The sequence below is a fragment of the Cupressus sempervirens genome, chromosome 2 (assembly GCF_028749045.1).
Source record: "Cupressus sempervirens isolate cs-2001-9-10 chromosome 2, ASM2874904v1, whole genome shotgun sequence".
Lineage (NCBI taxonomy): Eukaryota > Viridiplantae > Streptophyta > Pinopsida > Cupressales > Cupressaceae > Cupressus > Cupressus sempervirens.
Window position 1 is genome coordinate 740,085,248 of NC_143119.1, and position 15,287 is coordinate 740,100,534.

The window sequence follows — 15,287 nt, forward strand, 5'->3', positions numbered from 1 at the left end:
AAAAAGTGCTAAGGGAACGACTATCTTTGTCACTTACTATATTCTATTGGAGTCCATGTAAATAGAAAACCTCATGAAAGAATAACTCTGCCACTTGGTCAAACAATTAGCCACAACAAAAATACAATCCTTCCCCTAAACCTTGGGTAATCCGGTGATGAAATCCATCGAGATACTTTCCCACTTTTCATTAGGAATCGGCAATGGTTGAATAAGTCTTGTTGGTAGGGTGTGCTCAGATTTATTTTGCTAGAAGGTAGAACATTCCCGTACATACTGCAAGATATCATTCTTGAGGCCCTTCCATGCAAATCATTCTTAGATCTACCTATAGGTTTTTATGTATCCTGGGTGTCCGACAAATGGTGATTCATGCATCTCCTTCAAAATTCTCTCCTTCATTTTGGACTCAAGAACTAGATAGATCCTGCCCTTGTAGTAAATGATATCCTCTACCACCTAATACCTATCATCTTGTACTTGGCCATCCATCAACCGACAAGCAAATGTGTTCTTGGAGTATTCGACCAACAGGTGTTCCTTCCACTCTACTGAAATTTGGGACAAAGAACATATGGTAGGCCTTCTCGACAGAGCATCAGCCACTACATTATTTTTTCCCTTCACATACTCAATGTCAAGGTCAAACGCTTGGATTTTGCTCACCCGCTTCTGTTGTCATTCATTTAGATCTTTCTCCTCCAAGAAAAATCTCACGCTATTGTGCTCTGTATGTACGACAAATCTTGTTCCAACGAGATACTGTCGAAACTTTGTAAGTGTGTGCATGATGGCGAGCATCTCTTTGTCATAAATGGAGCACATTCACTCTGCTCCTGACAGCTTCCGACTCTCAAATGCAATGGGGTGACGATCCTCCATCAACACTGCCCCAAAACCTTCTCGTGATGCACCGCATTCCAAGATGAAGGGTCAATTGAAATCAGGTAATGCCAGCACCGAACATGAACTCATGATTTCCTTCAATTTGTCGAAGATGTATTGTGCCTTCTCATCCCAATGGAAAGATCCTATTTTGTTAGATCTGTCAGTGGTGCACTAAGCTATGAGAACCCCTTCACGAACCTTCTGTAATAACTGCACAATCCAAGGATTCCACAAAGATCAAAGAGAGTTTTGGGTGGCGGCCAATCCAAGATGGCTTGAATCTTTTCCTGGTGTACCTAAACCCCTTGAACACTGATTATATGCCCCAAATACAATATCTTTGTCATTCCAAATTCACATTTGGATCTCTTGGAAAATAGTGATTGTGACTCCATGATCCCAAGCACTTCATCCAAATGCCTCATATGTTCCTCTCATGTCTTACTGTAAATAAGTATGTCATCAAAAAACACCAATAGTAACTTTCGCAGTTGTTTGTTGAAGATGTGGTTCATACATGATTGGAAAGTAGTTGGAGCATTGGTCAAACCAAATGGCATGACCAAGAAATCATAATGGTCGTAATGACAACGGAAGGCAATCTTCTCCACATCTTCCTCCCTCATGCAAATCTGATGGTAATCAGAACAGAGATCTATTTTGGAAAAATAGATTGCATTGTGTAACTCAGCCAATAATTCATCAATCCTGGGAATGGGGTACCAATTTTTTAAGTCTGTCTTGTTTAGTGCACAATAGTTTACACACATATGGAGGGTTTCATCCTTCTTTTAACCAAAACTATTGATGATGCAAAAGGACTCAAACTGGGCCTGATCCATCCTTTCTCTAGGAGTTCTCGGATCGTTTTTTCTATCTCATCCTTAAACCTTTAAGGATGGCAGTAGGGTGTAGTGATGACTGTTTTGGCTCCTTCCAACTCAATGGTGTGCTCAAAGCCTCTGTGTGGAGGGATGTCAGGTGGGATGTCGGCGAAGACCATACTATGCTTATCCAATATTGCATGAAGCTCATCACCTTGGTAGTCAATCTGTTGCCCCTTCATCGGTCCTACTGAGACTAAAACATGTGTTGCAACAGATAATGTAATCATGTCAAAAAATAGCTTCCATCCGTTGTGTTGAGATTTTCCTTCAGTCCTCCATTTGACATTCCCCTCAGGACTACCTTCTTTCCATCCACTTCGAATGAAAACTCCATTCCTTTGAAACTTTGTGTGTACTCATCCAAAGTTTCCATCCACTGAATGTCGAGAATGACTTCCATGTCATCCAGATCTACTACAAAGAAATCTTCTGTCACTGTATGGTTCCCCGTGGTAACGCTAAGTTATGGAACCAGATGGGTACACGATAGGAGGTTTCCTCCTACCACCTTGACTTGGAATCTTGGATGTGCCTCCGTAGGCAAACCTCTTCGTTTTATGAGTGATGAATTAGTAAAATTGAGTGTGGCCCACTGTCCAACATGATTATGACCCGTTGTCCTTGAAGAGTGACTCGTACTTGAAAAATAGTACACCTTGAAGTGCCAACAAGAGTGATGGTACCCCCTCAACGAACTAGCACAGCAATACTCTCTGCAAGGTTTATGGTAATCTCTCTAGAAGCTTGTTGATTATCTACTTTGGTTTCTAGTTCCCCATCCTCATCATCGTCTAACACCACCTCAATGTAATGGACCTTCCCCTTACCTAAGCATCGATGTCTTGGTTCCCATGACTCCTTACAATTAAAACAAAGCTTCCTCCTCCTCAAATCTTGTCCCGTGGCTTCATCCATTGATTACTTCTTTGGAGGGAGCTTGTTGTCTTTCTCCTTCGTTGCGAGGGGCGGCTTGGTGTGCGAGTCACTTTTGGAAGAAGTGGATGTTGCCATGTTTCATGCCTTCTTGATTGTTGCCACGAGTATGTTGGAGCTAAAATCCTTCACCCAACCCTTTAAGGGCTCAGTCAATCCATCCATGAATAAGACAACAAGTCTCTCTCTAAAATGTTTGTCACTAGTACAGATAGTCTCTGAAATTCTGTGATGTAGCTGTCCACTGATCCAGTTTTCTTTAGTTGTGCCAACTCCTTGAAGTTGAGCTCCAGATTCTTTCCATCAATGTGGTCAATAAGTCTCTCCGTGAAGTTGGCATATGAAGTGACTCGATCATGACCAAAGGTGACCATCCCATGGTGCCACCATTCATGAGCGATTCCCTCCAGGTGAAGTGTTGCAAACTTGATTGCCTCTTCTTCAGGCATGGGGTTGAGCTAGACGTATGTATCAGCCTTCTGAACCCATGCTCCTATTGATGTATGCCCAGATCCATCAAAGCATGATAGGTTTATCTTTCCAATCTTTCGTTTAATGTCATCATTGTAATGATCTTGCCTCTTAGAATACCTCATCCACAAATCCACATAATCTTTTAAGGATAATTCCGCTCCAAATCCAGCATCAAACCAGTCTTGTCGGAACAGATCTTGCATCTTGAGGAAGGTAGGCTCTTGTTCCCCGCTTTTTTCTATCCGTTGCAGAAATGTCGACATCATTGGTCGTATGTGGGAGCGCTTTATGTGAAGCCTCTCATTGATAGAATTATCAGCGTGCCAATTATGTCCTCAATTTGTCCTTCCTTCTGTCAAAATTTGAAGGGTCTGGCCAATTTGCTATTGCCCCTTTGCCAAGGTCTCACCAAGCTGTTGTTGTCTAGTCAACAAAGTTTCGCTCAGGTTGTTGTTGTCCTCTTGTTAGCTCCTATCTCAATGCTTGATTCACCCAACCTTCCTACTGATTGAGATCTTGGCAGCATCCAATGTAACCGACAGGCTAGCAAAATCACCAACTCTGATACCACTATAATGTTCTCGTCCAAGTGGGAGGTTGGCGTACCAAAATGTTGCCATACGATGGATGGAGGGAGGAGTCTGGAGGGAGGTAGTACGGTGGATGGAGGGTGGAGTACGGATGGAGGTAGTACAGTGGATAGAGGTAGGAGTACTAAGGGAGGTAGTATGGCGAATGCAGGGAGGTAGTACGTCAAATGAAGGGAGTACGGCAAATGGAGGGAGTACAGAGGGAGGGAGTGCAGCGGATGGAGGAGGGAGTATGGAGTGAGGTAGTACGACGGATGGAGGGAGGTTGTACGACAAATGGAGGGAGAAGTAAAGATGGCACTCCGATTTGCCAGATCCGAGCAAAGTATTGCAGGGGCGGAATAAGGTGAGCGTTGAATCCCACCAAAACCAAAAGGCCAAGTAGGGAAGATCTTCCACTTCCAAAATGGTGAACAAATACTGAACTCCAACAGAATTCACAGTTACAAAGAAAAAAAACCCAAATCACATGGCGAAAACAACCTACAAGATGGCCTTATAAAGGGCTTTGAGGAAGCTTCTCAAAGGATTACAACAACACCAATAGGCCAACAAGTTACAACAAAAATAAAATAAAGGGTGGGCCCAAGAGATAAAAACATTGATTATCAGCCACATAACCAATAATTATTATTTAATAATACTGGGGACATCACACCACAGTCCACATGAAATTCACATGTTGGAGAAACCTTCGCAGAACAAGTCCCAAATTTTGAGAATGGTTCATATTAAGAGATAAGTGTCTCTGAAATTTAATATAGTGGAGCAACGGAGTATGAGTTGTGCATTCTATATTACTGTTAGTAATAGTTGTAATCTGATAAACAGTGTAACTAAACATCAATATGATCTTTTTCACTAATGACCAGGCAAGAACTGTGATTTGTAGCTGTGTTAATTGACCAGTGCCAAAATCAATTTGTTAATTAATGACTGTCATCCCACCTCAGTCCTACTTATCAGACCTTGGTATATTTTTACAAAAAGCAGCATTCCACACAGTCGTGTCCCTGAGGGTCCAGGCCGTGTCCCAGGTATTGTGGGGGCTCATTGCAAATTTGGCACATAGTATTTGCTTATCAAATTTAAGCTCTTTTTATTTCAGTTAACTTATTTTAATAGCTATTTTCTCACCATCCCTGAAATTTGTGAAATTTTTGGCCATCCCTGAAAATGAGTCCCGACATTCATATTTCCCCAGGAAGAAAATTTGGAGACCCACCGATAAGAAGTCCTACACAGGACTGCAACTCGCACTTGTGCAATTCCAGGCCATTTTATAAAATGTGCTGGAAACCTACAAATTAATGTAAATTGCACTTAAAAACAACTAAAGGGTTGAATATGCGAAAGGTTGAATATGTGTGGACAACAAATGAAGAAAACTGATGCTAAATGAATTTCTCATTATAGTTATATTTTCTAGTATTTTAATATCCTTTATAGCATCTGTTGATGGGACAACAGATGAAACGATGCTGAGTAAATCTGTTAAGTGGTACACTCAATCCAACGGAGCTGTGTAATGTCCCTAACTAACAATATTAATTAATAATTACAATATAAATAATAAATATTTTCGTTATATAATTTGGCTTGAAAACTATTAATTTATCTCTTGAAAATAATAGCATTTATCCTCTATTTTGCATTTCTATCTCCTTCAAACATGACAATTCCCTCTTGTATGTTATGTAAGTGCTTTCAGATCTGCAAGAATCAGAGGTTTTCATCCCCACCTCAGCAAGGGGGATTAAGAGTTTTTGCCCTTAATAGTTATAATCATGAAGGGTTTTGTCCTCAGACTGTTAGAGCAATAATTTAAACTTTATACTCCTCCAAGAAGTAATAAATAATTTTAAGATAACCTTCCCAAACATGTCCTGAAGCCTTACTTGATCTTATTTAAATGCCTTCTTCCCCCCAATACTTCTGACTTTTCATTGCTACCCATTGTTAATTTATACCTTATTGTTGTTTGTTTTGTTTTTAAATGAGTCACTGGTATGGGAATAAATCTCACGATCTGCTCTTCATCCCGTATTTTTAAATATTAAAAAAATCTAAATTACTATCACCGATGTCATAATGTTAAATCTGAATATTAAGCTCAGTACATTGCAGTCTGCCCTTCCCATGATTGCTTGTCCAAGCAATGTTGGTTTCAGTCTGTCAAACTGAATTATTTTTTCCAATACTAAGATCCCAAATCAAATTTGGAATTGTAATCAGTAGATCTCCTTGTGATGTAATAAGCTTCTGCTGCAATACTCTGATAAAAATAGGAACTGAAACTCCAGACCAAGTGATGTTTCTGTCATTGTTTTGGTCAATATTAGCATCGACCAGGCACCTAATTTTGCCCCTTTATAGTGATAGGTTGAAAACTTGTCAATAATTGCAAAATGCTTTAATTTTTTACCCCATATGGGTGATGGTGGCATTTGCCCTCTAACCCTATAACAGGATTAGCTGTATAGGATGGCTATTCTCCTATAATAGCTGGTTTGTTGCAATTCACTTCTGGATCATACCTGTTTCTGCATTCTATGCCCAACTCTGGGCAAAGTGCAAGTGGAGGGAATGCTCCTGCTTCGACTAACACACATTGAACAATTATGTCTAGCATAGAATCAAGGACTGGGTTTTTAATTCTCTCCAAGGATTCTCCTAAATCAGCCTGTGCTACGGAGGTGACATCTAAGTCAGGCAGTGTGCTGATTAGAGCGGAAGTACACCCTAGGTTGGGTAAGGTGGGCCTCATGGCAGGCATTTAGCAGGTTTCCCACAATCAAATTTCACAAAAATCCAAAACTTACCAGAACAGAGAAATAAAACTTCAGCTTCTTCCTTCTAAACAAGTAATTAACTATGCGAGAAAGGAGTATCAAGACTAACCTGTTATGGTCATCCAATTCTCAGCATTTCTTGATAGAAAAGCAGTTTTACCTTTGCGCCTGTTCTTCATCCAGCACTTAGCAGCTTACGAATTTAGGAAATGACTTGTGTGATGTACATATAGAGGAGAGGAAATCCAGTGAAAGATTTACAAGTCACAAAAATCATGATAATGTACTCCCGATTTGACATCAATCTGAAACCTCATTTATAACCAATTACTTCTGCATGAAGGCCTTCACTTCTAATAATTACCCTTCGTAATCATTTTTAAAAGTGATGCCATGATGGAATATTCCTTTTCCGGCACCACATCTTTGTCATCTTTTTCTCAAAGTGTGTTATCTTCCCAAACTTGAATGAACCTTGAACCTTGAACCAATAAGGTTAAATGGTTCGAGTTCAAGCTATAGTATCCCTAGCTTGGCTACTAAAGACAAAAGACATCCCAACCAAATAGACAAGTGAGAATTTTTGACTGACTCAACAATGAACCTTGAACTTTGAACCAATGAGGTTCGATGGTTCAAGTTCAATGACAATGTTTACATCGACTCCTGAACACACAGCAGCGGATCTTTCAACAACATTAATGTTGTTACCAAGGATATTTCAGTTGTATCATGGTGGTGCAAGATGTCAAAGCATTCCACCAAAATCATACAGGTCTATAACAGTCAACCCTCGCTAAGGACCAGCACTGGGAGGCAACATTTTAAAATGTATTGTCGTTTCAACCCTATTTCCAGCAGATCTGCATTAGCTCCAGACTGGTTCAAGTCTTTTTTAGCATTATACAGCCTTCCATACATCTCAATATAGCAGCCATAGCAGTCACCACCCTCTATTTTCTGTTTACAAACATTGCAAGGTTTTATCTACATCTAACTTGCATTTTTGAGCTGGGTACAATATTCTGTGAGTGCAAAAATATTTAAATATCTTATGAATTCTGATTTGTAATCGCCAGCATCTTCATTCACTGTTTTTAGTGGCTATGCTGTTCCAAAAAAAGCATATTTGAAGATTATTTGGCTACACTAATTCAGGAAAGGCTTCATCTAACATTACAGGGTCTCCATGACATAACCACTTAAGTTCAATGTTATTGCAATTGAGGATTCATGTGAGTAAATTAGGGGTCTAGGGAACTGTCATCAAAGTTTATACTTGCTGATTGCATTGGATTCCTTACAAAAGAAATCAGAAAATATATAAAATGCAAAGGGGGCATTACATCCCCTCGTTTATGGAAATGGTCAAATCAAATCCTTAATAAAACATGAAGAGGCCAGATGGCAACCATCACAGTATGCATGATTGAAACTCAATTTCAACAGAGCATCTAGACAAAACCAGGTGCCTCTGGCACTGGCTGCCTAATTTGAGACAGATCTAGGAAGATTCTTTGTAGAGCTTCAAGAAGATTCCTGAAAGGATCATATAATTAAACAAAACTGCATGCTCTCAAACTCGGCTTGCAATTATGTATGAAGTTGAAACTCTACAAGGTCAAAACCGAAGAGGACTCCACCTTGGTAATAAAAAGAAATAGGGAACAGTACTTACAAGAGTGGAGGCTCAAGGCTCTGCTAGATGTGGCCCTTGCCTTGTATCAAAGCTTGGCAATCGCGTTGCCAATCATACCTCCTGTGCAGCTAATCTTGAGGTGGATGGTCTAGCCAACATGGTGGAAAAGCATTGAGAAGACTGATGTAGTGAGACAAGTGTCTTCTCAGAGGGTTATGATTTAATGAGTCATCAATTGTGAGTAAGTATATAACTTTATGTAGAGGAACACTTGTCAGCTCTCCACACATTTGCATTTAATTCTAAGTTCTTTGACTCGTGTCCCTAGAGAAGTGATGTTAATCTAGGGAAGGCATTGTATTCCCTCGCATTCATTACGGAGGTTAAGACTCTACTATGGCAGAAATTATTAAGATAATATCTTATACTTTCTATAACGGTCAACTACTTGTCTGTAGTCCGTCTTTCAGTCTAGATAGGAATGTTTCCTATCCTGTCTCTTTTGTCTTCAGTCCAGATAGGAATGTTTCCTATCCTGTCTTCAGTTTTGTTTCTAATTCCATCTTCAGTCTACGTTGTTTCTTTTAGAAACAACGTTCTTGTAATTCTTTATAAAGAACACATTTGTTCCTTTGTTAATCAATCAATCATCCGGAAATCCATTAATCTGCCAACTCTTCTTGAATCTTGTAACATGGTATCAGAGCTATTACTTAAATTTTTTCGAAAAAATTTATAATTTCTTCGTGAAATTATTTGTTTAAATTTTTTCAAAATTATTTCTATTGAATTTCTCTAAAACCCGCTTAGGGTTTTCGACCTAGAGAAATTCCCGAACTCGGGTCTGCCTGTGTTTGTTCAGCACACTCTAGCCCCATTCGTCCATGCACATCGATCCTTGAAGAAAAATCTGCCATTTTTTATCAAGAAATCTGAAGTTTTTTCAAGCTTTTTTCAGCTAGGGCCGTTTTTTTCGAAACCCTAATTTTTGGGGTTGAAAAAATATTTTGTTTGCAAATTCTTGGTGGGTTTTTCGAGAGCTCAACTGGGTTGTCGTCCGTTTTTCTGGGTGCCTCAATTTTGTGCCTCAATTTTCAAGCCAGCGGATCTAGAAAACGACAGCAGATTCCTTCTGGGTTTTTCGAGCTCTCTTCTGGGTCATTCTCTGATTCTTCTGGGTCTTTCGTATCTTTGCCTCAAAGAACGTGCCTTCACAGATTTTCACAGTTTTTCATTGAAAAACGTGCCATGGCATCTCTGACAAATATTTTGCTCAAACATAATTCCAAATTCAATGGTCACAATTATGGAACCTGGAAGCAGCGCATCATCGCAATCTTTGAATATTGAAACACCGATCAACTTGTTATGGGTGTTAAGCAGCGTCCAACTTCTCCGAGTCCTGATCAAGATACATGGGATCTGAACAATCGAGAGGCAGTAATGCTTCTCAAACTATCCGTAGCTGATGACCAGCTTTCTCAAATTCCATCCGGCAAGACAGCTGCAAAAATCTGGACACATCTAAAAGGTCTTCATGAGACTTCCGACAAGAGCAGAGCCTTCTGAATTTGTTTCTGTTTTTTTGGGTTTGTTGATTTTCTCCTCAAAAATCATTTCAAGTTTTCTGTAATACGCAAGGTTGCGTGAGATTCTGGGTTTTACCGTTTTTTCCACAAAAACGAAGTTTTGTAAATGCAACTTATTTTGAGTCATAGCACTCTTCTGGCAAAGCTTCTTGGTTTCAACATTCTGTAGATCCAGGGAGGGTCTCAATTATCCCAGAATGTTCCGACATTCGTACGTTGACCATTAAGGGAGGGTATTAAGATAATATCTTATACTTTCTATAACGGTCAACTACTTGTCTGTAGTCCGTCTTTCAGTCTAGATAGGAATGTTTCCTATCCTGTCTCTTTTGTCTTCAGTCCAGATAGGAATGTTTCCTATCTTGTCTTCAGTTTTGTTTCTAATTCCATCTTCAGTCTACGTTGTTTCTTTTAGAAACAACGTTCTTGTAATTCTTTATAAGGAACACATTTGTTCCTTTGTTAATCAATCAATCATCCGGAAATCCGTTAATCTGCCAACTCTTCTTGAATCTTGTAACAGAAATATGGAGAACCCCATCCGACTAATGAGCTCTCTTCTACAAATGACCTTCCTATGGACCATAACAGAGAAAAGGCTCAAATGCATTTTCAAAACCCATCATTGCTTACTCCCTTTTGCAATTAAGTAGATGTTGGGATATATACTGGAAGCGAATCACAAATATAGGGTAAATTCTGACATCTCATTTATGTTTTGGCTTCACTGATAGATATTGGAGAGCCAATAGAATCAGTCAAAGCTCACAAAAGCCTCTCATAAATAAGTGAATCTTGGGTGATCTGGATGCAGCCTTGGTGGTGGCATTTCTTTCCCCACAAACTTCCTTGGAATGGAGGAGCTGGGCACTTTGGTGAAACAACTTCCCCTTCCATGTACCTCCAGGAACCCTAATTTTGTTACTATGAAGGGCTCAGCTTTTCTAAAGAAAATTCTGGATTTGGAAGCCACGATAAAGATCAAATGGTTGATGGAATTCATGAATGGGGAGCAATTGAGAGATAACATTCTGTATTTATAGTCCAGTAGGCATCTAAAGAAAAATGTTATATTTTGTAATCACTAATACTCTGTCAATAGAATATGTTGAACTATGTCTCCAGTTCTTGTAAGAAGTAGGAAGTATAGACAAAGGACATCCAGGTTTTCTTGTTATCTAGACATGTAAGGTCAATTGAGCAGCATGGTGTAAATAACCTGGCTTGGACCCATCATTAGGTGGAGGCTCTTCAATTCCAAAGGATGTTGCACAGCCTCATGTGATTGTAATGAAGTTGATGGATGGAATGCCGATCCTGCTGCTGGTGTTGGAGTTGGAGGAGCTTAATTTTGACCACTTTCTCAACTCTTTCTTGAGGTTTTTCTCTGTTTGCTAATAGTGCTCCTTGATGGTGAACTTTGTCATAATGTCTACTTATAAGGCTTTCTTGTTTGATGGTCCTTGGGATGGTGTGTAATGTTTGTAACTAATTGTTTAGTTTCCATGAGCAGGGCCCCTGTAGATCCCTCACTAAATTATCAAAAACAAAAAAGACTCTACTAATAGCCTCCTCAATTGTGTTTGTAACTAATTGTTTAGTTTTCTTGAGAAAGGCCCCTTGAGATCCCTCACTAAATCATCACAAATACTAAAGATTGCATTAATAGCCCCCTCAAAAATATTCAACGAGAACACATCCAAAACATCCCTGGGAATCAGCATCTTTGAGTGATCATCACCCTTTTCACAACTAGATAAACTAATCCATTTGTCCACAAAATATAAAAAAGGTATCTTTTTAAGAAAAAAATGCTAAAAAATAAAATGAAAATCCTAAAAGGAGGAGAATTGTTGATCGAAAAGGAATAATGTATTTACTTTTTTAGTTTTCTGTTGCCTTTAGTTTGTTTAAGTGATTTTCTTAAAAATAAAAGAGCTAGACTTCACTAAGGATTTTGTTAACTTAGCATTGTAAGCTGCTAATTTGTAGATCAAGTAGTCTTTAGTGTCCGCAATAGGTCCAAGAGGGGTGCCAACTATTGAAGATAACCTCTACAAAGGATTATTACATGAAGTTGTCAAATAAACAAACGTTTGGACAAAGTCTCAACAGAGGCCAAGATTAGGGTGTGAGCCAACTTTGATCTGTCATAATGAACTCCCTTAATAGAAATTGAATTTGATTTTCTTGTTGGAAAGGTAAATGTTTTTTGGTTGCCTTGTTATCGTGGTCGATCAGATGCTTTCCTTTCTTTCCAACATTAATCGGTCCTGCTTTCTTTTCTTTCTAATTTGAACTCTGTTTGTCAGGAAACCTACATATTTCATTCTCTTTTAACCACTTTTCTTTTTATAGTTCTAGCTTTTCATTGCATACATCACATTTCTGTTCAGCATATCTCTTATTATGTCTTCCTTCACTTGCATTTCATCACTTTTACGATCACTTATTACTATCACTTTTCATCTTGCCATTACCTAGTTGTTCCATGAGCTTTACATTTCTCTAATTACCATTCTATTAACTCTTATCATGATCTCCCTATCTTTCTCTTTTTAGTTTAAAACCTCATTTCTCTCTTTCTATTAATTTTAAGCTTTAACTCTACCTTTGAGCTATTTGCATTTTATAACTTATCATATTAGTTGATCAGTCGCCTTTCAGTAATTTTCTTTCCTTTACCTTTGCCTCCACCACCTCTCCTCACTATTTTCATTTTCAATTATTATTCCCACCTACATGTCTTTGCTTTTCACTATCATTATTTATTTAACAATCATTAACTTATTCCTTCCTGCGCCCATCCCAAGGTTACATACCTGTCCTAGATTTCTGCTCTTTATTTAGTGATTCAGAATCTGCAATCTTAACAATTGTTTGCTTATCTTATCCAAATGATGGACCGCGAATTGCTTATCCTATCTCTAAAAATTTTAGAGAATATCTATACAACTAGTTTTCTTTCATTTTATTTATGGCTTGGTAAATTGACAAAAATCCAAATGAAAACAAAATAATCTCATACGATATAACTTGGGGAAAATTTAAATTGGAGGTGGCCAGATCATTAAAATTACTGGAAAAGCAACCAATCTCCCTAATTCAGTGGTAAAATTGATTTGGCTGCCATAAAGCTCACCAGGGTCCAAGTTTTCTGTAATGCAGGGTAGCTTTATTTGCAAAGGACAGATTTGCCTATTGGCAAATTTTCTACAAGATATAATAAAGATTTTGTATAGAAATATGCATAGCATGATAAAATTCACCAAAACTACAAGTATTTACTACAATTTATTAATTCCCTTTTTTCTATCAAAATTTAATTAATCTTTTGATCATGCATGCTTATTGTCTTGCATAAGTATAATTTCCATCCTTCAGTTTCTATTGCTGAAAGCTAGGCCAAGAACATCTTAACAAGAATGGAGATAGTGCTGCCCCTACACTTCAAAAAAATAGCATTTCCTAATGTGCTAGTTTGGGTTGCAGCATCCTTCAGAATTTTGAAAAAATAATCCATACTACCTGACTATAAAGCTGTCAGTAGCAATCCAGCAAGCTAAAGAGGAGACCCTCAGTCCATGTCCTAATTTGTCCATAGAAAACGGCATGTATCTAAGCCAAACTAGCGCACAATTCTTAAGCAAGAAGCCACTGCTCTTATCTACAATGTGCAGCTAAGTCAATGAAAAATGGAAATGACAAAAATGGGCACTTCTTTAATCTTTTTTTTTTTTTTTCCCTGAAATTGAGCATGGGACAACTTAAAGCAGGAAAACAGACGGAAGAGCTAGAAGTTTCCCACATTTGTCCTATTATGTAAAATCTGGCTATTTCATAACGGCCTGCACATGGACCAATTTTATGGAAAAAAATCTGGGAGTTACAAATACCATCTACTACACACACCTCAAGATATTTTAAGCAATTGGACCAGTTTGCCTGCAAATTACTAATTTAAATTATGATGTGGGATATGCTAACAAGATTTTAGTGACTCTATCGGAGCCATGAACCCCGAGCAAAGAAGCCGCTTGCAGAGAGAAGAATCCACACGTGGGAACAAGAACAATAGTAGTAATGCAGCCCAGTAAGCTTAGAGGAGGTCCTGGGTTCGAATTCTAATCGGTTCAAATAAAATAGCACAACCAAGAAAAATCACAATCCAAAACATCGTTGAAAATTACTTCAAATTGTACACACGCCTCAGTTTTTTAAGCAAGGGACCAGTTTGTCTGCAAATTTCTCGTAAAATAATGTTGTGGCATATGCTGATCAAATTTCGGTGCCTATATCCGAAAAATGAACCCCGAGCAACGAAGCTCCTTACAAAGAGAAGAATCCACACGTGGAAGCAAACAGAATAGTAGTAATGCAACCCGGCAAGCTTAGGGGAGGTCCTGAGTTCAAATTCTACACAATCCAAATATAAAAACACAAGCAAAAGGTAAATAAAAGTTGAAACCTCGCCGATAATTACTAGAACCTGTTATTTTTCGAAATCAATCGAGATTATTAGACATTTTTCAGAATCCAGAAAAACCAAAGAAACCTTTAGTCACTATTAGAATGAAGGTTACTCTCTCTAATTCTATTCTGCCATTGATAATATAATCATATTCCAATTGAGAATTGCAGTGAGTACCTTGGTCCTGGGGACGAAGGAGAAGAAATCGTATTCAACAGAACCCTCCTGTCGATGGCCTTCCCACACCATTTTCGTTTCCGACTTCTTCTTAAACTAATCTACCCGTGCAAATAAAAGATTCAAATCCTCGTACAAATATAATTGTTACCTGACTGTAGAATTGCCCCCAAAATAGGTACCTGCTGTGTAAGAGCACAGAATCCCAAGTTTTAAGCAAAATGTGAGAAAGGGAAGAAATGGTCTGATAACAGGGGTAAGAAACAGTGCAAAGTTTGTTCGTGTCTCAAGGCTTGCTTTTATTGATTCGATCAAAGTAGTCTAAAAGTAGTGGCGCCGGAATATCCAAATATTTAGTTTTCTTGCAAGTTTATAGTATGATTTGGCCCGAATATCTTCTTTTGCGACGCGTATGAAGAATAATCACATATACAGATTTATATTTATTCCCATGTTTAAAAAAAAAGGAAATTAGGATGTTTCAATCTTTATTCCCATGTTTAAAAAAAAAGGAAATTAGGATGTTTCATTTTATATAATGTAGTGAGGAATTTTCTAGATTAATTTAGATATCTTAAATATATATCTATGTGGTGAGTGGATGGATGGAGGAGGATTTTAATGATATCTATGAGATTGATCAGATTCTTGTCGTGCACTTTGTCACGACAATATTATTAATTGTGTTCGTTTTATTATGAAATAATTCACTATTTAATTGATCAAGATTGATCAACTAATTGCTTCCAATCCATATACTTGATTTTTGAGGCCATTTTCACATTTTTAGCATTTGTTTAGATTGTTTTAGTCTTTTTGTTTCCTTCAAATTCTTATTTTCTAAATT

General features: G+C 38.2%; 1 protein-coding gene across 1 annotated transcript in view; it reads right to left on the bottom strand.

Annotated features, from left to right (window-relative positions):
* LOC149575505 (uncharacterized) overlaps positions 1-14,938 on the bottom strand; it is a 57,063-nt gene extending 42,125 nt beyond the window's left edge. The window contains exon 1 of the mRNA XM_089815243.1: positions 14,441-14,938. Coding sequence (XP_089671369.1) covers positions 14,441-14,512 — 72 coding nt within the window. The 5' untranslated portion in view covers positions 14,513-14,938. The remainder of the gene's footprint in view (positions 1-14,440) is intronic.
* Positions 14,939-15,287: the final 349 nt, after the last annotated feature.